This window comes from Cricetulus griseus, chromosome 8 (genome assembly GCF_003668045.3).
Source record: "Cricetulus griseus strain 17A/GY chromosome 8, alternate assembly CriGri-PICRH-1.0, whole genome shotgun sequence".
Lineage (NCBI taxonomy): Eukaryota > Metazoa > Chordata > Mammalia > Rodentia > Cricetidae > Cricetulus > Cricetulus griseus.
The window spans coordinates 92,881,342-92,902,948 of record NC_048601.1 but is presented as its reverse complement, the minus strand read 5'-3'; the positions used below and the strand labels follow the sequence as shown (position 1 = coordinate 92,902,948).

The window sequence follows — 21,607 nt, the reverse complement described above, 5'->3', positions numbered from 1 at the left end:
CAGAGACGTGAAATTCCCACTGAATGGAAGCTGCTCCTCACCTGGTCCCTCCCACTCACTATAGTTGTCCCCAGCTTAGGTTTGTAGGTAAACTCAACTTTGCCATTAGTAGAATGCTTACACTGGTCTTAGTCTTGAGGAATAAAGCCTTTTATGGCTGAAAGGGCCATGTGAACTGTATTGGGAGCAAACTGCTCAGTCAAGATGGTAAATCAAACAACTTCTCACCTCGGGGCATCGCCAAGATCAGTGCCTTCGGTGTGTCTTCAAAGATACGGGGGTGGTGATTTCCCTTATGTCTTCAGGAAAATCTTCATAGGGCTGATGCAAAGTTTGTAATGTATGTTTCTAGTTGGTGGGGGAGGGCACAGTTGCCACTGTATGCACAACTTGTGGGGTGCACACAGAGGTAACAGACAACCTTGGGGGTTGGTTCTAAGGGGCCTCTTTCACCTTTTGTTTGAGACAAGGTCTCTCATTGGTCTAGGACTTCCTCCCTCCTTTCCTTCCTTCCTTGTTAGGTCACAGTGACTCTCCCCTTCCCCCTTCCTCTCCCCAAATCAGACCATGCCCCTGTTGTAGTTCTCTCTTCACAGTTGATGCAGTACCCCACTCTATCCTCTGCCCCAAAGCTATAAGCACAGGCCCACCCCCATACCCACATGAAGAGCATCTTAAACCGCCTTGTGATTCTTGGCATGGTAGGCTAGGTCACGTGGCATGGAAACCCTCCCACACCTTGAGACCTGTACAGGTCCCTTTGTTTACCTGGAACTGGAGGGTTTGTGTCTCCCTTCGGGATCCATGGTGACTGTCTCTCTCAATCTCTTAGCTATATCCATACAGAGAATATTAGGAAATACTATGATGGCCTGGGCAAAAGACTGAAGATCAGAGTAAGTGACATCTCTTTGAAGGCAGGTGACTAAGGAGGAGGGAGTTCTTTGCATCCCTCCTGAGTGCTGGGATTAAAGGTGTGCACCACCATGTACGGGTGACACCCCATCTTTAAAACAATGAACTCATATTAGGCCAGATGTAGCGGAGCATGCCAATAATATCAGCACCTGTGGGCTGGAGACTGAAGGTCAGGGGTTCATGGCCAGCCTTGGCTAAGCAATAAATTCCAGCCTGGGCTACGTGAGACCCTCCTCAAAAAACAAACAAATATGGGCTGGAGAGATGGCTCAGAGGTTAAGAGCACTGACTGCTCTTCCAGAGGTCCTGAGTTCAATTCCCAGCAACCACATGGTGGCTCACAACCATCCGTTATGAGATCTGGTGTCCTCTTCTGGTGTGCAGACATACATGGAAGCAGAATGTTGTATACATAATAAATAAATAAAATCTTTAAAAACAAGCAAACAAACAAATAAACACACAAGAACAACAAAACAGGAACCAGAGGGATGGGTCATTGGTTAAGAACACTTGTTGCTCTTACAGAGAACTTGAGTTCAGTTCCCAGCGCCCACGTGGCAGATCACAACCATTAACTCTAGTTCCAGGGGATCTTTGAACCTCTGTAAAACACTGTAAAGAACAGCATAAAATGGATTTATTTACACTTTGACGAGAGCCAGTCTCAGTCTGCCTCCTCCTTCATAACAGTGTTTCAGTCTTCGGAGGGGATGGAACAACAGAGAGGTAGCTCGTGCGTGTGGTTTCAGCTGTGGGTCCCAGTGCTAGAGCTATGATAAAATCACAAGCCCTGCCTTGTGGGTTCTTGTTGCACCTTCTAGTGCCGGGGGAAGGGCCCCAGAGAGGTGTCTCTCTGTCTTTGGCAAGCTATTTCCTGTATGGAGTTGGGACTGAAAGGACAATGCCACCCCTTTTCTCGTCCATTATTCAGTGGGAGATTCGGCATTCGGTTTCCTCTAGTTGGCCACCTACTGCTGTTTGTGCATAGATTCCATCAAGGCTATGGGAAAGCATATGTAAAAGCAGACAGATGCTTGCTGGAGGCGGGTTTGGGAGGTGCGGGGACCATTAGTCAACACAAGGGGGAGCCAACATCAGAAGCTAACCTGTAGCTCCATCTAGCGGCAGGATGGCGGCTTTTAGGCAATTGCGCATAAGAACCCCCTTTCCAGGCTGAGGAGGTACGTCAGTTGGCTGCTGCTTATTGGCTTGTCAGTCTGGTGGGACATTTTCTCAACTGAAGTTCCCTCTTCCCAGACATTTTCCAGCTTAATCTTTTCATTTAATCTCTGATAAATCTTCTACAATGGATCAGAACATCTGTAACTTATTTAGCTCTTTAGTTGCAACAAAAATATAGTCCTTAACTTGTTATGAAATAATTTGATTCCAGAAGTCAGAAACCACATGTATGCTATCAATATGTCTCTTCTTTTCTTTTCTCCTTGTCCTCCTCCTCCTTTTGAGAGAGGCTTTCTCTGTGTAACAGTCCTGGCTGTCCTGGAACTCACGCTATAGACCAGGCTGTGTTTGAACTCACAGAGATCCGCCTGCCTCTGCCTCTGAGTGCTGGGATTAAAGGCGTGCGCCACCACTGCCCGACTCAGTACGTCTTCAAATCACCTGTCACAGGGAGTGGGATACAGTGGGGTGATTACCCCCTCCCTCCCCAAAAATTCTTTTGGCCAACTTTAGGCTTAAGATAAAGAAAGAAAGAATGAACAAAACTATATTTCTAGAGTTTAAGAGTTGTGCTAAAAGGTTGGAGAAATGGCTCAATAGTTAAGAGCACATACAACCCTTGCAGAGGGGTTGAGTTTTATTCCTAGCACCCATGTTGGACAGCTAATGACTGCTTGTAACTCCAGCTCCAAGGAATTCAATGCACTCTTCTGGATTCTGCAAGCATCTTTATTCACACATGCATAAACACACACACACACACACACACACACACACACACAATTAAAATAAATCTTTAAAAAGTTCTTGCTAGACAGTGGTGGTGCATGCCTTTAATCCCAGCACTCCAGAGGCAGAGACAGGTGGATCTCTGTGAGTTTGAAGCCAGCCTGGTCTACAAAGTGAGCTCCAGGGTGGCCAAAGATATACAGAGAAAACCTGTCTCGAAAAACAGAAACAAAAACCAGGTAGGTAAGTACAAGTTTTTATAATTTAATCTAAAGTTACTGTTAGTGTATAGTTTCATTTCTAGACATCCAAATATTTATCAACTGGTTAATGTTTACATATACTTACAGTGCCCCAAGTAGCTATGCATACCATTACCAATACAAACATGGCACATTCATCAAAAACACAACATCTATGGTGTATGAAAAGCTCAAGATTTTTGTTTTTGAAATTTGCAAGATTTTGGTACAATATCAAAATAATTGTGCACACCTTTAATCCTGGCACTAGGGAAGCAGAGGCAAGCAGATCTCTGTGAATTTGAGGCCAGCCTGATCTACAGAGTGAGTTCTAGAACAGCCAAGACTACACACAGAAATCCTGTCTTGAAGAATCAATATGAGAAAAAAATAAAAAAAGATTATGTCTCTAAGAATCTAATCTAGGCAAGGACTGCCTAGGAAAACAACAGCTAACCACCTTCTGCCAAGAAGTGAGCCCCTTCTGGCAAGTCTCTCTGGCTCTATCGACTACTGCCATCAGGAACTTACTTCATTAACTGGCCAGCTGAGTTCAGTTATTAACTCTACTTAGAATAGTTTAGGATAGTCTTTATTAATTATCCTTTAGAGAAAACAGAAAGATGTTTTTCTAAAACCAACTTGTACTTAAAATAGATGATGGCTATTTTACAACTTAAAAAGAAATTAACTGTGTCCCAAGTGCTGTGGTTAAAGGCGTGCTCCACCACTGCCTGGACCACTCAACCATTTTAAAACTGTGTTGCCTTAGCTTGTGTTAGATGAAAGCAACCTCTAAGTGAAGCCTTTATTTCTAGATATACATTATCCCTCTGGGATCTGGAATAAATAATTATTCACAAACCAAGATCTGAGCTGTTGATGGTATGTCACAAAGTCTTTTGATATATTAGAAACTTATACAACACAGTAAACCTGAATGTGTTAGCATCTCATATATTTTAAGATGCATGAGACTTGAGCTCATACTTAGTAGATGATGTCTTATTATTTAATATATTTATAAGTGACTCAGAAGTTTTAATTCTATTATATTTATGAATATTTATCACATTTTATATTTACCTAATTTACTTTTGACAGGTATTGAGATATTGCTAATTTATTTACCAACACATTTAAGTTAACCCATTTGTCAGAGATGTTAAGTTTAAATTTTAGTCATAAGACAAAGAAAATTGTAATAAATTTATCATCAGTCTAAAAGCAAGCAGCTAAATCCTAAATTGTATCCATGACAAATGGCCACTTGGATTTATGACTGAACTTTAATACTTAACTAGAATAAAAATTTTATGTAGAATTAACTTGGCTTAAAAATAAAAACAACAAGCAATAAACCAGACTTTTTTTGGTATTATTTCTTTTTATTTAGAACCCCACAACTTTTATCTTCATTTTTCCAGTCCCAAACAGGCTGAGTTAATTCTTTGAATAGTTTCATTCCAGCCTGGCTGAGTAATAGTGTCTGAATAACAGATTGTTTTAGCAGGAAAATAAGCAGGCAGGAAGTCAAAACTTCCAATCACACAAAACAAACAGGCACACTATGAAACATGCTAACTACACCTCATATTTATAAATAAATAGATTTGAGTGTGCAGACCTAAAAAGTTGAATCCATTAGGAGGGGGAAAAAAGCTTAAATTAAAAGAGTTAAAAAAAATGTGGGTACTGCAGCCAGACACTTCTAAAAAGCAATTGCATTACATAGGCATACTACTGTCTCAGACACACAGTGTAGAAAAAAAGGGCTAGCCAAAGAAACACACCCTGAGCAGAGCCAAAGAAATGCATTTTGGCCCTGCAACCAGAGCTAAAGAAATGCACCCTGGCCCTAAAATTAGAGCCAAAAGGCTAAAAAGGACCAGTGAAAGAAACATACTTTGGCCCTGAAAACAGCCAAATTTGACCCTGAACCTAAGCAGAAAACCAACCAATCTCTGAGCATGAGATCCAGTCACTCTGAGCTCAGGGACTGAAATCTGACCAATCCCCACATTGGAAATCTCCCTGGAAAACTGTGCCCCCTAAGAAGCCCTATATAAACCCTGTGCCTGTTCAGCTTGGGGCTGTCAGGCTGTCCGGCTGTCCTCTGCCATCCTGGCAGCAGGCAGCCACTGTCCTGGAGTCTTCCCTCCCAATAAATCTCTTGAATGAGGTTTGGGTAAGACCTTGAAGCCCTCCCCTGAGGGAACAAAGCTGTAAGCTTGGAGCAAGGCTGTAAGCTGCTATACTTACTGGGACCTGTGGCATTCCTTGACTCCCAAGTGCCAGAATACCTTTCCATCAGAGCTGTAACACTCAGTTTTCTGTGGCTCCAGCGTGACAGAATCCCCATCCACCTGAACCGCCGGAATGCTTACACACAGCATGCTGCCGGGCTCATCATAATTTCTGTAGGGAGCCCCAAAGTAGAATTAGGGTTTCTCCTCATGCCAACCACAGAGACCTCTCTAAATCTGTCAGGTTCAATGTGTCCTGGATGCCTTGGATTGTTGGCAACAGCACAAAGAACAAATAATCCACACTTCCTTTAAAGACAGCTCAGAAAGAACTCCAAATTGGTTCAATAGAGAATGCCCAAGTTGGCTCATGAGAAAACACGCACACACACACACACAGGAGAGGGAGCTAACATGCTCACCACTGATAAGACAAATACTCAGGAAACAGACTTTGGGCTCATAGTTTCGAAACACTCATTTCCCCCCTATTTTATCACAAACCACAAAGGGCCATCCATGTTGGCTTAGGGAGAAAGAAGGAAAGTCCCAAAACAGAGTGACAGGGATGTCCTCTTTTCTCCCCTTTTGTTCAGGACTGAAAACCACAGTGGAAACCCTGTGGTTGTGGTGACCAGTGATGTCCCTTAATGTTTGACAAACCCTGTTACCAAAGTTCCTGCCCCCAAAGATCTGGTCCAGTCATTCAGCTGCAACAAGAGAAATCAGGGTAAAAGATATAAAGCAGAGAAATGCTTTATTTACAGTTTGGGTCAGAACCGGGGAGAGAGCCGCTCTCAGCCTGGCTCTGCCTTCTCCAGGGATGGCAGGGAGCCAGGACATTTGCCACAGTAGATCCAGCTGTGGTTCCCAGTGGGCTGAGCTGGGAAATGAGTCTCATGGCACTTTGTGGAGGGGTGGGGGTAGTCTTGTTGCATCTTCCTGGCTCCAGGAATTGGAGCTTAGGAAAGGGGTAAGATCTTGTCTCTACTCGACCCTATTGTTTCCTGTTGGAGGCAGGCCTGAAAAACAGAGTTTTCAACACTTATTAATTTTGAGGGGACACCACTGCATTGCTTCAGTCTGAGCTAGCCACCAGTGTGAGGGGCACTCACAGGTGTTTGGCAGTGTGCCTTCAGGCAGCTTCTAGTGCAGGTCCACTGGCTGCCCAGCACACACTCCTGGCTTAGACCACCAGCTGGCATCAGAAGCCAGATGAAACTCCTTGTAAATGGAGTTACAGACAGCTGTGAGCTACCATATAGGTGCTGGGAATTGTAGAGCAGTGTCAGGTGCTCTTAACCACTGAACTATCTCTCCAGCCCTCAGATCAATGCCTCTTTAGTGACCACTGGCTGAATGGGTCAGAACAAAACCCCAGTGATGGAGACACATTTGTTTGTGGGGAGGGATGCTAAAAAAATACCATAGCCCAGGTGGAGTAAGCACTGTACATTCATTTTCCTACAGCCCGGAAGCTGAAGTCCAAAGTCAATGATGTCCCCATGGCATCCTCTCTCTATGCCTGTGCCCAGATTTCCTGTTCCCCTAAGGAAAAGTCATATTGCTTCAGGACCTAGTCTTCTGACCTCATCTCAGCTTAACCTCCCAATACAGTTACCTTCTGAGGTACTGGCTATGCTGTAGCTTACAGTGCAGGGGGACACAAATCACCCTATAATGAAAGAGACCTAAAGGAAGGCGTTACTGTACTCTGTGCCCTCTGAAAACACATGAGTCCATTTACCTGTACCTCCTACTTACTCTCCCTGCCAGGAAGTCCTGTCTATACCTCCTCCTTCCGTCTTAGCAGTCAGCTTTTTATTAGACCAATCAGGTGCTTTAGATAGGCAAGGTAAAACAGCAAGATACCTTTACACAGTTAAATAATTGTTCTGCAGTGCAAACAAATACAACCATCTTTACATAGTTAAACAAATGTTCTATGCCACAGCAACAGATGCTTTTGATAACACCTGGATAAGGGACATTTACAAGGATCTGGAGGGTTAGAAAATACCTGGACTACTGAGCAGTTCAGTGAGGAGCTAGGGCAGCCATGCTGGAGGGGAGTTGCTAAGGGGCCTGGCAGTGAAGCAGTGGTGCCTGAGTGTGGAGTTTGAATGAGACTGTCCCCATAGGCTCATATATTTAAATACTTGGTCTGCAGTTGGTGGAACTGCTTGGAAGGATTCAGAGGTGTGTCATTGGCACTGGGCTTTGAGGTTTTTTAAAAAGCCATCCTTGGTGTGCCTCTCTCATTCAGTCTCATGTTTGCAGATAAAGATTTGGGCTCTTAGCTGTTCCTTTAGTCTACCATCATGGACTCTAGCCCTGTGAAACCATATGCCAAATTAAACAGTTTTTAAAAATAAGCTGCCTTGGTCATGGTGTTTTGCCATAGCAATTGAAAAGCAGCCAAAACAGAAGTCTGAGACATGATGGAACAAAATATGTGAATATATATCAGCCAAATGGGTTGCAGGAATTACCATCTACTAACCCAGGGCACCTTCAATTATGTCTACTTGTAATTCCTTTCACCTGAGAGGTTTTTAAAAATTTATTCTTTGAGACTGAGGGTCACATAGGACAGACTGAGGGTCACATAGGAGACAAACTGAGGGTCACATAGGAGACAGACTGAGGCTCACATAGGACAGACTGAGGGTCACATAGGAGACAGACTGAGGGTCACATAGGACAGACTGAGAGCCATCTTTTCCAACAAGGAGAAAAGAACACCACTAGATTCTTGTTATCTTACTGAACTCCCCAAGCAGTCCAGGTAGCTGTGTTATAACCCAGTAGATGAATTAAAAATCAAAGCATAAGGATGAATAAGTGACTGTCAGAGTCATCATGGATTCTAGGTAAATACAATAAACAAAAAGATGATGAGCACCATGGTAGGACCACACAGTGATGAAATTTTTCTTCCAAATTTGTAATGGTATAGGCATGTAGCTTAGGGGCACAGTGCTTGCCTGGCATATGCAAGGCCCTGGATTGAGTTCCTGGCAACACACACACACACACACACACACACACACACACACACCACAAATACACGTATACACAGATCACACACACACATACACACACACTATACATACACTCATACCATATACACCATACACACCACACACATACATTATACCACACATACACACACATCACACATACCACACATATGAACACTCACTACATACACCATACACACACACCATACCACACCACACACACACACACACACATTATACCACACATACACACATATCACACACACGCCACACATATGAACCCTCACACCACACACACCATACACACACCACACACAGAGTGAATGCTGCAGAGTGAAGACATATACATACATACATGGTGGACGACCTCTGAGTTCTGGTGAAACACTGTGTAAACACCAGGGAACCACCATGACCTGACCATTCTTCTATGTGCTGTCTTCAGGTGACAGGAGTCATAACACATATTGATTATAGAAATAGTTCATGCAGAATACCAACATCAACTCCAAATAATAGTGTGTTTTATTTTGGAGACAAACCCTAGATCTCAGTAATGAAAAGAAAACCACAGATGAAGAATTGCAGCAATCCTTGCCTCATACACGGAACACATGTGCTGAGACTCCAAGTGCATGCCTGCCTGGAGCAGCCTGAATCCTCTTTTTGGTTTCCTAATAGACATACCTTGGGTATAATTTAATTTCTACACCAGGCTCAGTGGTTAGCAATAACCCTGAACAACAACATGCTATAATAAAAGTGTGAGCATGCACCCTCTCCAAAAACAAAGCCAAAGCTAATGGTTCAGTGACTAAAGCACTGGCTGCTCCTCAGAGGACTCAGGCTCGATTCCCAGCACCCCCGTGACAGCTCACAACCATCTGTAATGCAGGTTCAAGGACATATAACACTCTCTCCAGGCCTCTGAGAGCACCAGGCATGTATGCAGGGTATCATACATGCAGGCAAAGCACACATGCACATATAATTAAAAAATAATAAAAAATTAAAACTTGTGGTGATATGTTGTTTGTGATCTAAGAAAGCCACTGAAATCAGAATGCAAAGTCTGCCGCTCTAACAACAGCCGTTGAAGCTGGGCAGTGGTGGCACACACCTTTAATCCTAGGACTCAGGAGACAGAGGCAGACAGATCTCTATGAGTTCAAGGCCACCTCCCAGGGTTACACAAGAGTGAGTCAGTCTAAAAGAGAAACAGAGCTCACGTCTTTAATCCCAGCACTAGAGAGGTTTATAAGGAGGAAGCAAAGGGTCTCAGTGAGATTCAGTTTTCAGTCACAGGGAAGACAGGATCTCCATTTCAGCCTTGGTAGAGTAAGAGCTAATGGCTGGCTGCTTTGCTTTTCTGATCTTCAGCTTGAACCCCAATATCTGTCTCTGGGTTTTTATTAATTGTGCTACAAAAACTTATTATAAAGATGAGAACTATTTACATCTGTTTTTTTTTAATATTTCAGACCAATTGACTGTGGCCCTGAAACACTGCATAATAGAGGGTCTAGAAGGTCATTTTGCATAAGACAAGAATGGTTTAAAAGTTCAAAACACACCAGGTGAGGGTGGTGCAGGCCTTTAATCCCAGCACTCGGGAAGCAGAGGCAGGCGGATCTCTGTGAGTTCGAGGCCAGCCTGGTCTCCAGAGCAAGTGGCAGGATAGGCTTCAAAGCTACACAGAGAAACCCTGTCTTGAAAAACAAAACAAAACAAAACAAAACAAAAAAAAGAAGTTCAAAACACCAAATCTAAATCTAGAGCAAAGATAGAGTTAAAGGAATAAGCAATATGAAATACTAATTTCAAAACTTGCTGATTTTGTGGATAGAGATTTTAGAAAGTAAGCCTCAACATAAGAGAAAATAATACAACAATAAACCCAATATGTATAATGCTTTAGTGTGTGTGTGTGTGTGTGTGTGTGTGTGTGTGTGTGTGTGTGTGTGTGTTCTCTGTGTAGCTCTGGCTGTCCTGCAACTTGATCTGTAGACTAGGCTAGCCTTGGACTCAGATCCATCTGCCTCTGCCTCCCCAGTGCTGGAATTAAAGGTATGAACCTCCATTCCCAGCCTCCACCTCACTTTTTGAGATAGGTCTCTCACTGAACCTGGGTCTTGTCATTTTGGTGAAACTGGATGGCCAGCAAGGCCCTGGATCTGTCTCTGTCCATCTGTCCTGGGGTTACAGACATGTGCTCCCACGCAGGCCTTTCTCTTGAACATGGTTCTCTGGCATGCAGTCTCAGGCTCTCATGCTTGCACAGCAAGTGCTTTACCCACTGAGCCAACTTCCCAGCTTGTCACTGTGCTCAGTGATCCTAAAGAATCAAGAGTCAAGAAATTCTCTGAGGAAAACCAGTAGTGACTTATCAAATACCTGCTACCAAAGTTAAACAAATCACAAGTCTTAGCCAGGTCATGGTGGCGCATGCCTTTAATCCCAGCTTTAAGGAGGCAGAGGCAGATGGATCTCTCGAGTTTGGGACCAGCCTGGTCTACAGAGCAAGTTCCAGGACAGCCAGAGCTACACAGAAAAACCCTGTCTCGAAAACCAAAACAATAACAACAAAACTACAGTATAGGCTGGCAGTGGTTCTAAAATCCTAGCACATCAAAGCAGGACCTGGCTCTTAAACCAGAGTGAATTTGACACCGAAAGGCACTGTCCTCTGTGCTGGTACCCATGCTCTTCCCCACATTCACTGTGACCGGGCTCATGGCAGGGTCAGGACTAGGAACCATGGCCAGCTTCACGTGGTTGCCAAGTCTAGCTGTGTGTGCTCTTAAAATTTTGTTTCAAGAGATAGTACAGGGCCTATCTGTTCAGCCATGAGAACATGGATTCTAACCTCGCAGCTCCCACATTTAAAGAAAAAGCAGGGCGGTGGTGGTGCACGCCTTTAATGCCAGCACTCTGAGGCTGAGGCAGTGGATCTCTGAGTTCGAGGCCAGCCTGGTCTCCAGAGCGAGTGCCAGGACAGCCAGGGCTGTTACACAGAGAAAACTGGTCTCAAAAGCAAGCAGACAAACAAACACAAAGGGCGGGGCAGGGTGGGGTTGTGGGGTGTGTGTGCAGGAACAAACAAAACTAAACCAAACCCTGAGCATGGCCACGCGCACCTGCAACCTCAGCGTGGGGTTTCTGGCTGGCAGGCTGGTTCCAGCTTCAGTAAGGGGATAAAGCAGAGAATGATAGAGCAGGACACCTAACACCCTCCTCTGTCACCTGGGCACGAACCCTGCACACACTTCAGATTGTCTACGATGGCCACGGGATGTGTGTTTTAAAAAAGACCGAGAGCCATTATTTCAGGTTGTCTCTGTGGTTTACGACTTCTATCCTGCTTTTAGAGGACAGGGCAGGACCCAGTAATTCACATTTCTAGCAGGTTTCAAGGGGTGCTACTAATGCTGGTCCGTGAGCCACACTTAACCAGGATCTTCATCAGCTGGCGCATTGTTTTTACATTGGCCCAAGGTTTCTCGGCAGGCAGAGGCCATATTCCTTTCCACAGGTGCCAGTAGTCTTTTGCCACTAGGTGGCAGCACCTATACACAAATCGCTACACACAAGCCTGCTGTAAAGTAAAAAACCCACCCAAGCAAGCAAGCTGAAGAAGTGTTGTAATCTGTGCTTATTCTACAAATTGGGTGATAACCTAATCCTGGAAGTTAAAATGATCGCTGGTGAAGAATACATGCCCGTGTAAACCATGCTGCAAGTGTGGGCACAGGGAAAGGAGCTGGCTCTGGGCATCTAGCCTGACAGCCCTGCGTGGGATGTCAATCCTCCATCCGGTGATTCAGAACCTTCCTCTCTGGACTCTGGCAAAGATGCAGAAAATTGCTCAAGGCGCTTTTGACAACTGCGCAATGCTCTCCCTTGCACCATTTTAATGAGGCACATCTGAGATTAGGAAGCTGCTGTTCTATTTTTAACAAGGGTCTCCAGAGAACTCTGTTTTGATGAACACAGATGTACTGGATGCTTTTGCCTTTTATGAAGTGATTTGTTGCAGGTCGGCCTCCTATAGGACTTCAAATGCGGATGAGCTACAGTGTCAGTTCGTAGACACTCGTCTCAGGAAGCTAGGTGTCACCCTGCAGCTGCACTGCGTCTTAGCTGAAATGTGAGAGAGCATTTAAGAAATGGAGATAGATAAAGTGTGTAAAAATACCCCCTTAATCACTCTGCACTGGTTCCACTGGATCCTCTAAAGGATTAAACACAAATTTTTAAATTAATTCCTCCTGTCTTTTTGTTTGTTTGTTTTTTGAAACTGGGTCTCATTATATAGCTGGGATGGCAATTCTTGTCTGTCAACTTGACTACATCTGGAATTAACTAAAACCCAAGCAGCTGGGTACATCTGTGAAGGAGTTTTTTCTTAATGAAGTCATTTGAAGGGAGAAGACTCACTTTTAATCCAAATCTTTTGAGACAGGAAGATACAGCTTTAATCCAGATCTTTGAAGAGGTATAATTCCCCCTCTAATCCAGGCCACAGTTTCTGGTGGCAGCCTGTGTAAAGGACATGGCAAAAGGACACTTTTTCCTTGGCCTGCTTGCTCTTTGTTTTGCAAGTCCACCCCTCACTGGCATTAGCGCCTGCCTCTTCAGGGTTCTGGCCGACGCATCCAGCCTCACAGACTGAAAACAATTGTACTTTTGGATCTTTTGTTGGCAGATAGTCATTGTTGAACTAGTGGGACCACAGTCTGTAAGCCAGTCCTATAAATGTTATACAGATGGGATTTATACATATTTATGCGATTTCACACACACACACACTCATATATATATATATATATGTGTACATATATATGTGTGTATACATACATATATATATATATATATATATATATATATATATATATTCTATAAATTCTGTTCCTCTAGAGCAGCAGTTCTCAACCTGTGGGTCCCAACCCCCGCAGGGGTCAGATGTCAGCTATTTACATTATGATTCATAACAGTAGCAAAATTAGTTATGAAGCAGCAACATAATAATTTTCTGGTTGAAGGTCACCACAACACGAGGAAGTGTATTACAGGGTTACAGCATTAGGAAGGTTCAGAAACCCTGTTCTAGAGACCCCTGACTAATACAACAGCCCAGGCTGGCCTTGAACTTACAGTAGTCCTCCTGCCTCAGCCTCCTGAATGTTGTGGTTACAGATATGAGCTGCTATGTCCAGCTGTTTATGTATTTTAACGTGGCTACTGGGAAAGATTAAATAATGCACACTCACAGTGTATTTTTATCAGACAGGTGCTCCATAGAAGGTGGAAATGACCGTGGAAGGACAGGTGGAAACCAGGGACAGCGAATACAAGGCTCCAGGGTGGTTGTGATCCCCAGCATTCTGCTGCTATCACTGAGCAGAGGCCTGGCATCTTGGCAGGCCTGGAAAGAAACACTCAGCAGCTGCAGGCCTCACTCATGGGTCACATCCAGCTAGAGCACGAGCCAATGGGAAAGACTCAGGAAACACAGGCTCTGCAGTGGGCTACGTCCTAGAACCAACCAGGTGTTGGGAAACGCATGGTCACAGCAAATTGCTGATGGATATATGAGCCTCACCCCTGGACATACTGAGCCTGTAGTACCACACCACCAAGGGACTGATACCATATCCCGAAAACACTAACACTGCTTGTGTGCTGTGTATTTACTGCTGAGGGGGTTGTCATCTGTGACACTAACCCTGCCCTCCCACGGAGCAAATTCATCCCCAGCTGTGGCTCCCCGCTGTTCCACCACCAGCTTTTTAAGAATGGCCTTGAAGTAACTTCTCAGGCTCCTGCCCCAGATATAAGGACAGTAACTCTAGGGTGAAGCCCAGCCACTCAGCTGTACCAGCCCTGCAGGTGGCTGAGAGTTCATGCCGGAAGACCAAGAAACACTGATCTGGAGAATGAGAGCCACACGTGGGAGGCCCAGGGAGAGGAGTTGGTGACCACATAGTTCTGTCTTGTGTCTACTCTCGGTAACTGTGTGGCCAAGCAGTTAGTGAAGACCGAAGATCTGAGTGTGGGCTGCTTTGGTGTGTACTGGATGGCCCGGAGCCATGCCCAAACTCTCTGAACCTGTTATACCATTTTGAAATGTTATTCTCAAAATCATTATCGAGAACTACAGGAACAAATGTATACAAAAGGCTACACATGGTTCTTAGAACAAAGCAAAGGGTTCCTGTCAGTTTCCAGTAAGACCACCAATGCTAGCAGACTCCCCTTTCCACACACCACCCCACACACTGATCTTATCCCTGAACACAGTGCACTTAATGTTTTTCATAAGGACCACTTACTTTTAAAAATTAGTAAATTAAAACCAGTTGTTTTCTAGTCTCACTCTTGTATAGACTAATTGGAGGTGATTTTTTTTCTTGAGAGAGGTTTTTCTTATATATTTTAATTTTTTTAGATTTATTAAATATATATATATATATATATATATATATATATATATATATATACATTCACACACACACACACACACCCTACTGATCCATTTAGTGTTGGTCTTTTTTACATACACATGTTTATGGCTGACCACTTGGATTCGGATGACCGATAGGGACTTGGCCCTGGAGAAGACTGATTCTTCCCCTCAGCAGCCATTGACTGCCTGTAGCTCTTTGTCTAGGGGTGGGACCTTCTGACATCCCCGCATCCATATTGGCATGTCAGTTGGTGGTGTCAATATGCAGCCACTTTTTGAGATGTCATGGGTGCAGTTTCCCTGTCATGTCTAGAAGGTGCTATCTAGCAGAAGGGTGTCCTGGTCCTCTGGCTCTTATAATCTTCCCACCCCTTTGTCTGCAGTGTTCCTTACATATAGGTTGCATTGTAGATATACCAGTTGGAGCCAGACACTCCTTGGTCCCTTATTCTCTGTGTTTTGACCAGTTGTGGCTTTCTGCAGTAGCCTCTCTGCTGACAACAGAAGTGCCTCTGATGAGGTGAGCAGCATTCATCTTGTGATCATAAGATCAGAACTCAGAATGAAGCCCCAGATGATACTAATTTAGGAAGGTGGCAGTAACAGGTTCTCTTTTAGGGCCTACAGCCCCTCCAGCCACAGGTAGGTGGCTAGGTTGATAGTACTGTGCACGAATAATGCTCTCCTATTCGGCTGGTTGTAAGTCCTATTAGACAGCTGTTGAGAGACAGACTTTTTTTTTTAAGCCCTGGCTGTCCTGGAACTCACTCTGTAGACCAGGCTGACCTCAAACTCACGGAGATCCACCTGTCTCTGCCTCAGAATTGCTTGGATTAAGGGCATGTGCCACCGCCACCCAACTGAGAAAGACTATTATAAAGCCCAGGGTGGCCTTTAATTCTCTATAAAGCTGAAGATGACTGTGAGCTCTGGATTCTCCTGCCTCCACTTCTGGAGTGTTGGGATTGCAGGTGTGAGCCATTAGATCTTGTTATATGGGGCTGGGGAATCGAACCCAGGACTGTGTACAAGCTAGGCCGTTTATTCACTAAACCACATCTACAGCCTCTTCAAAAGTTCGTCTCTGCAGACTTATTGATTCAGGTTTGAGCCCAGCGAATTCCCTGAGTGTTTTTTTGAGGTTCCACCTTGTCTTCCCGCTTACAGTAGGGCTTGGGAGATTGGCTTACCCTTGTTCTCATAGTTGGTGCTTTGGGCCCCCGGCATTCACCCATAAACGCCTTGCATTTCCGGGTCTATCTCCCAGAGAGCATTCTGTTTGCTGGGGTGTTGTTTTGTCTTTTGGCCCTTGCCTTGTGCACTGACTCTCCAGCCTTTTTCATCCCATCTGCCTGCTCCGTTGCCTCACATGACGGGTGCCTTCATCCCATTTAAACATAATGGATGCTGGCCCCAGGGCAGGTCTGGAATATTAAAGGATCCGCCCAAAGTCCCAACATCGTGAAGGGTAGTTTCTGTTTCCTGGGTCTTTGAAGATGTGTTGCCGGGGGTACTTCAGGGAAATGCCTTCTAAAGCACCTGGGATGGGTTGAGTCATCTGCAAACAGGTGCCACAGCCTCTCCCACTCTGCCAGTCCGGGCAGAGATCATCTAAGAAGCAACAGAATTGCTCAGGATGAGGCCAGATTAGGAATTTGAAACCAAGAATCCCCTGGTCCTCCCCACTCCCTGGCTTTCCTGACTAGTTGTAGTTACTCATTACTGAATCTTCTTTCAAGGCCTGTACTTGGGGGTGGATGCCCTCAAGCTCAGACTTTGTCTCTCGATGGGGATCTCCACTCAGCACTACACTCTTGGTCTTGGGAAGGGGGAGACAATGCCCTTCCCATTTCCCAGTAGCTGAGGCAGGGCTTGAAGAGTGGAGGAAGCTGAGCTCCCATCCCTTCCTGGCTCCTCTGGGCAAGGGTTGACTTTGATGATATAAGGAGAGAGCCAGGAAGCTGGGATGGCATGGGGACACTATACTTAAGGGTAGGAGACGTGTGTTCCCTCTTGGTGGCATGTACCAAGCCTGAGGGGACACAGCAGGCCAAGTGGGACTACCTACAGCCTAATTTGTTTTTCCTGGGGCATGGACAATGGGGAGAGTTTGCTTAGAGCCATTGAGAAGAGAACCCTGAGACTGTGGAACTTATTCCTAAGCGTGCTCCTTGTTGAGGTGGCCTTCCACAGCTCAGTGCTGATGGTGGAGGCTTACATTCACCTCAGTTTCCACTGCTGGAGGCTGTCTACAAGGGAAATCACTTCTCTCATCACAATGGCCTCAACACACACACACACACACACACACACACACACACACACACACACACACACACTTAAAGAAGTGTCTTCCACTTTGGATGGCTGGTAACTGGACCACACAGCACAAGCTCCAGTGGTTGGTACCAGACTCCATGGAGCCCTGACTGAAGCTATTTCCCAGTTTGATGGGAAAAGTGGATTGATCTGTGAGCAGTTTCCTGAATGGGATACGGTCGCCATCAACTTCTGCGGCAGTAAAATTTCCCTTCAGCCTCAACCCCGAGCACTCATCCGGCCCCTTTCCCCCATATCCTACTACAACAAACACAATAATAACCTTCCAGCATGTACAGTCCTGACAGGAGTGTCTGGAGCTGTCCCACTACAGGATCAGCTGTTCTCCACAGCTCATCAGGGATCCCCATGGACATCTCTCCAGCCACATACCATCACATCCTCTTTGGAGGAAACGCCTGGGTTCCAGGCAGTGAAGCATAGCCTTGAAGGAAAGCTGGTCAGGGGTAGGACTGAACCCCAGCCAGCATGACTCAACATCTGGAGCTGCCTCCCCAGTAAGTACCGTGCCATCATTCCCAGACGCCCCGTTCTGAAGCTATGTCTGGTTTCTGCAATGTAAGAACCATACTATCTGTTAACTCAGGAAGAGACGTGGAGTGATACGAATATTGGAGGATGATGGGTCTTGAGTTCTTACCAGCTTCCTCTCCACCCACAGGCTCAGCACTCCAGAGCCGGGCCTCCCAAATGCCCGTAGTTCACAGCCAGGGCCTCGCTTTGCCCACCCATTCGACCTACTGTGGCCCAATCTTGCAGCCTAAGTGGCTGAAGTCTTCACATGATTTCCTGCCTCCTGCCAGTGTCTGCACAGAATCCAGACTGTTTTCTCTGGATTTCATTTCCACACCATGACACAACCAAATCTGATTCCCCTGGGATCCCTTCCAAAGCAGAGAGTGAAAAGCAGTGAGTGAAAAAATAGTGGATTCATTTTAAGAATGGGCAGTGTTAGTTCTTAGGGACAGCAGGGGGCTGGAGAACACATTTTGGAGGCACAAAATGGTGAAGATGTCCATGTATATATCCCAACTTGAGTTTTAATTGCAAAAATGCTTATCAAGGCTCCATATGTTTTTTTTCTCTATAAAATTAGGAAAAAGAAAATTAAGATAATCCAGTCTATACTAGAAGAAGTGCTTGCTTCAAGGACAATGGGTGCGTGTGTAGGATTGGAGACCACCATTGTTTTGTTAAACAAATTCCATATTGGCCAGAAACCTGGTGTGCACAGGGGTTAACGACTAATGACTTACTAGCTGCCCCTCTGGTGGCCTCTGGACTCAGAGCTGTCATTTTTTCAGGACTCACTTCTGCAAATTGTCAAAGCAAACTGCAGAGGGAAAGGAGGAGGAGAAAGAAGGAGAAAGAGAAAGCAGCAGCTGTTTCTCACCCCAAAACTGTCTGTCTAACCCCCTGTCTGCTGACTCCTGAGAAAGGTTGCCCTGGCTCTCACTTGGGTGTCCCCATCCCTGTGGATGACCAGGGGACCAGGATCCTCTTCACGAACACACGTCTCCATTGTTTTTTTTTCTCTGCGGAAGCTGCTCCAGGTTCTCTTGCTGCCTCCCTGACCCCAGGCTTCTTTAGACTGAGGGCTCAGCTAGATCTAAACTGGTTACAGTTAATAGCATCTCCATCCTTAGGTGATGCCCTTAGACTAATGAACTGCCCTAATGCTCAGTACCTCTCCTTCAATACCCAACCTACTCGCCATCTGCCCATTTGTGGACTTTGAAATAGTCACGTCAGCTCGTTTCTCCGTCCCTCCATTACCACTGTCCTCTGCATTGCAAAGTCCTCACAGCATTCCAAGTACCACGTCAGGCATTTCCTCCAGCCTTGCCTCCTGAGTATCACACCGGGCATCTCCTGCCTTAGGACTTCAGCTCTGGTTAGTCCTACTTCCTTCAGGACCATCTTCAGCTACTGCCTGATGTCTTTTTCATAGTGCTTACTGTCTTCTAGCTTATTTTTTGTTGGTGTTCTTGACACAGGATCTTGTATGTTGTTCAGGCTGGCCTTGCACTCAAATTTCTCCTGCCTCCACCTCGATAGTGCTGGGATTAAGGTCAACTTAATCTGTGGTGTTCTCATTTAGTCTGCTCATTTTATTGCTTGTCTCACTCTCAAGAACACAACCTCTCTGATAACAAGAATAGTTTTTCTGTTCTATTCATAGAGTATCTCAAATGTCTAGGGAGGTTTCTAGGCAGGGAGTGGAGTGGGCACTTATCCGGTATTTGTTTATTAAAATAAAATAATAAGCACTACCCACCTCTTTGAATTTAAATCCTAATAAGTTGAATTTAAATCCTAATAAGAGACATAACCATCCCAGGATTCCTACTGGAATTACACTGCTACCACCCTGCTGACACTTCCCAGACACACTAAAGCCATCTCTGCCATGGAGGTGCAAAGATTTCGAGTCTGCCTTTCAAGTGCCCAGTTCACCACTCCAGGCCTACCCTGACAACCTGTATAAGCCAAAAGCCACACACCCACTGACAAGATAAGACAGCCCCGTGAGCCCCAGGCACTGGCACACATGTCCACTGTCTCCCTTGACTCAGGGCTGTGACTTGCCTCGGTTCTCACTCATGTCACTACATTCTGAGCAAGTTTTCTTGTTTTTGTTTCTCACACTGATGTCTGGTTTTCAAACTGCTTGAGTTTGAATCTTGGACCCATCACAAGGGGTTTTTTGTTTGTTTGTTTGTTTGTTTTGTTTTAATGGTTTTCCAAGACAGGGTTTTTCTATGTAACAGTCCTGACTATCTTGGAACTCACTTTGTAGACCAGGCTGGCCTGGAACTCAGAGATCCACCTGCCTCTGCCTCCTAAGTGTTGGGATTAAAGGCGGCGCCACCCCCACCTGGCCCATTATGAGTTTATTGCTACCTCTGTCCCTGGGCTTCTTTCTCTAGCCAGTGAAGATTGTGGCTAGAGCATGAAGACCACATGACTGTGTGAAGTTGACAGCTGGTACATGGGATAGTGAAAGGCAGAGGAAAGTGCCCAGGAAATAGCAGACATCATTATTAGCACTTTATTTTCACTGCCAATTTTAAACATATTATCTTATTTGGCTCTGTGTCTCACATAGCAATGGGGCGTACAAGTGTGTTCAGCCTTTTGACATTGCAATATGCTGTCGTCATCTACAAAGTTCACATTTGGAAACAACACAATTGAGTTATTTAAAAAAGTAAAAAAACTGCGGGGTGGTTGTGGAGTGCCCCTTTAATCCAGCACTTGGGAGGCAGAGGCAGGTGGATCTCTGTGAGTTCAAGGCCAGCCTTGTCAACAGAGTGAGTTCCAGTACAGCCAGGACTACTCAGAGAAACCCTGTCTCGAAAAACCCAAAACAAACAAACAAACAACCCCCCAACAAGAAAACACAAAACAAAAACAAAACAAAAAACCACTTGTAATGTTTTAAGGTTATGAATTTTGTGTTGAGCCACCTTCTTAGCTAACCTGTGGTACATGGCGCCCATGGGCTATGGATCGTATAAGCCTGGTAGTAATCCACTTAGGCAAAGTGTGCTAGGCAGGCAAATGGGTGGAGAGATGAATGAGTAGACAGGCCTCTTTAGCAGAGGCCTGCATTGTCATTTCCATTCAGAAAGTACTCAGCATGCAACATGGTGGAGGAAGTGAGTTTGATGGCACACTGGACAATTTCTGCTTTTATTTCTCAGAAAAGATTTTGGAAGAAAATTTTAAAAAGGGAAAACCCTCCCCTAGATATCCCTGAGAGCTGTGGTGGTATTTAAAATGCTTGTGTGTGTGTGTGTGTGTGTGTGTGTGTGTGTGTGTGTGTGTGTGTGTGCACGTGCATGCGTGCGTGCGTGAGCACTTGTGCAATATCTATCTATCTATCTATCTATCTATCTATGTATTCATTTTTGTCTTTTGAGACAGCCCTGGGTGTCCTAGAACTCACTCTGTAGATCAGGCTGGTCTTGAACTCACAGAGATCTGCCTGCCTCTGCCTCCTGAGTGCTGGGATTAAATGTGAGCACCACTACACCTGACTATGCTTGGGCAATTTCTAAAATCTTTTTGTGGGTCTCAGTGCTCCAGCGCAGGGGCTAAGGTAGGACCTATCAAGGAGTAAGCCAGTTCCTGCAAACTGCAGTATTCAGGGCTCCTGGAAAGCGCTCATTCAATCTAAAGCCACATGCCAAGTATGGCTGGCAAGTACTTCATGTATGTGTGTGAGAGTTTGTCATGGAGCTGTGTGCTTGGCTTTGTGACACAAAGTACCTGCATGCCTCCTCCTCCCCTCTCTCTGTGCTCAGGCTTTAACTGAAGCTTCTCTTCCCTCTTGCTGTGACCCCAGGGCAGTCTGAAGAAGTTCCTGTTTCTGTGACCAGAGCTGCATTTGTCATGTTTGAGGTATTTCTCTAAAACTATGCAAGCAAGATTAGACAAGTCGTTTCTCCTAGG

The 21,607-nt window shown here is 45.1% G+C and overlaps 1 protein-coding gene across 1 annotated transcript in view; it reads left to right on the top strand.

The window, feature by feature from the left end:
* The window catches only part of LOC100758507 (dnaJ homolog subfamily B member 6), a 93,736-nt gene extending 79,898 nt beyond the window's left edge, over nt 1–13,838 (top strand). The window contains exon 9 of the mRNA XM_035448949.1: nt 13,630–13,838. Coding sequence (XP_035304840.1) covers nt 13,630–13,823 — 194 coding nt within the window. The 3' untranslated portion in view covers nt 13,824–13,838. The remainder of the gene's footprint in view (nt 1–13,629) is intronic.
* Nucleotides 13,839–21,607: the final 7,769 nt, after the last annotated feature.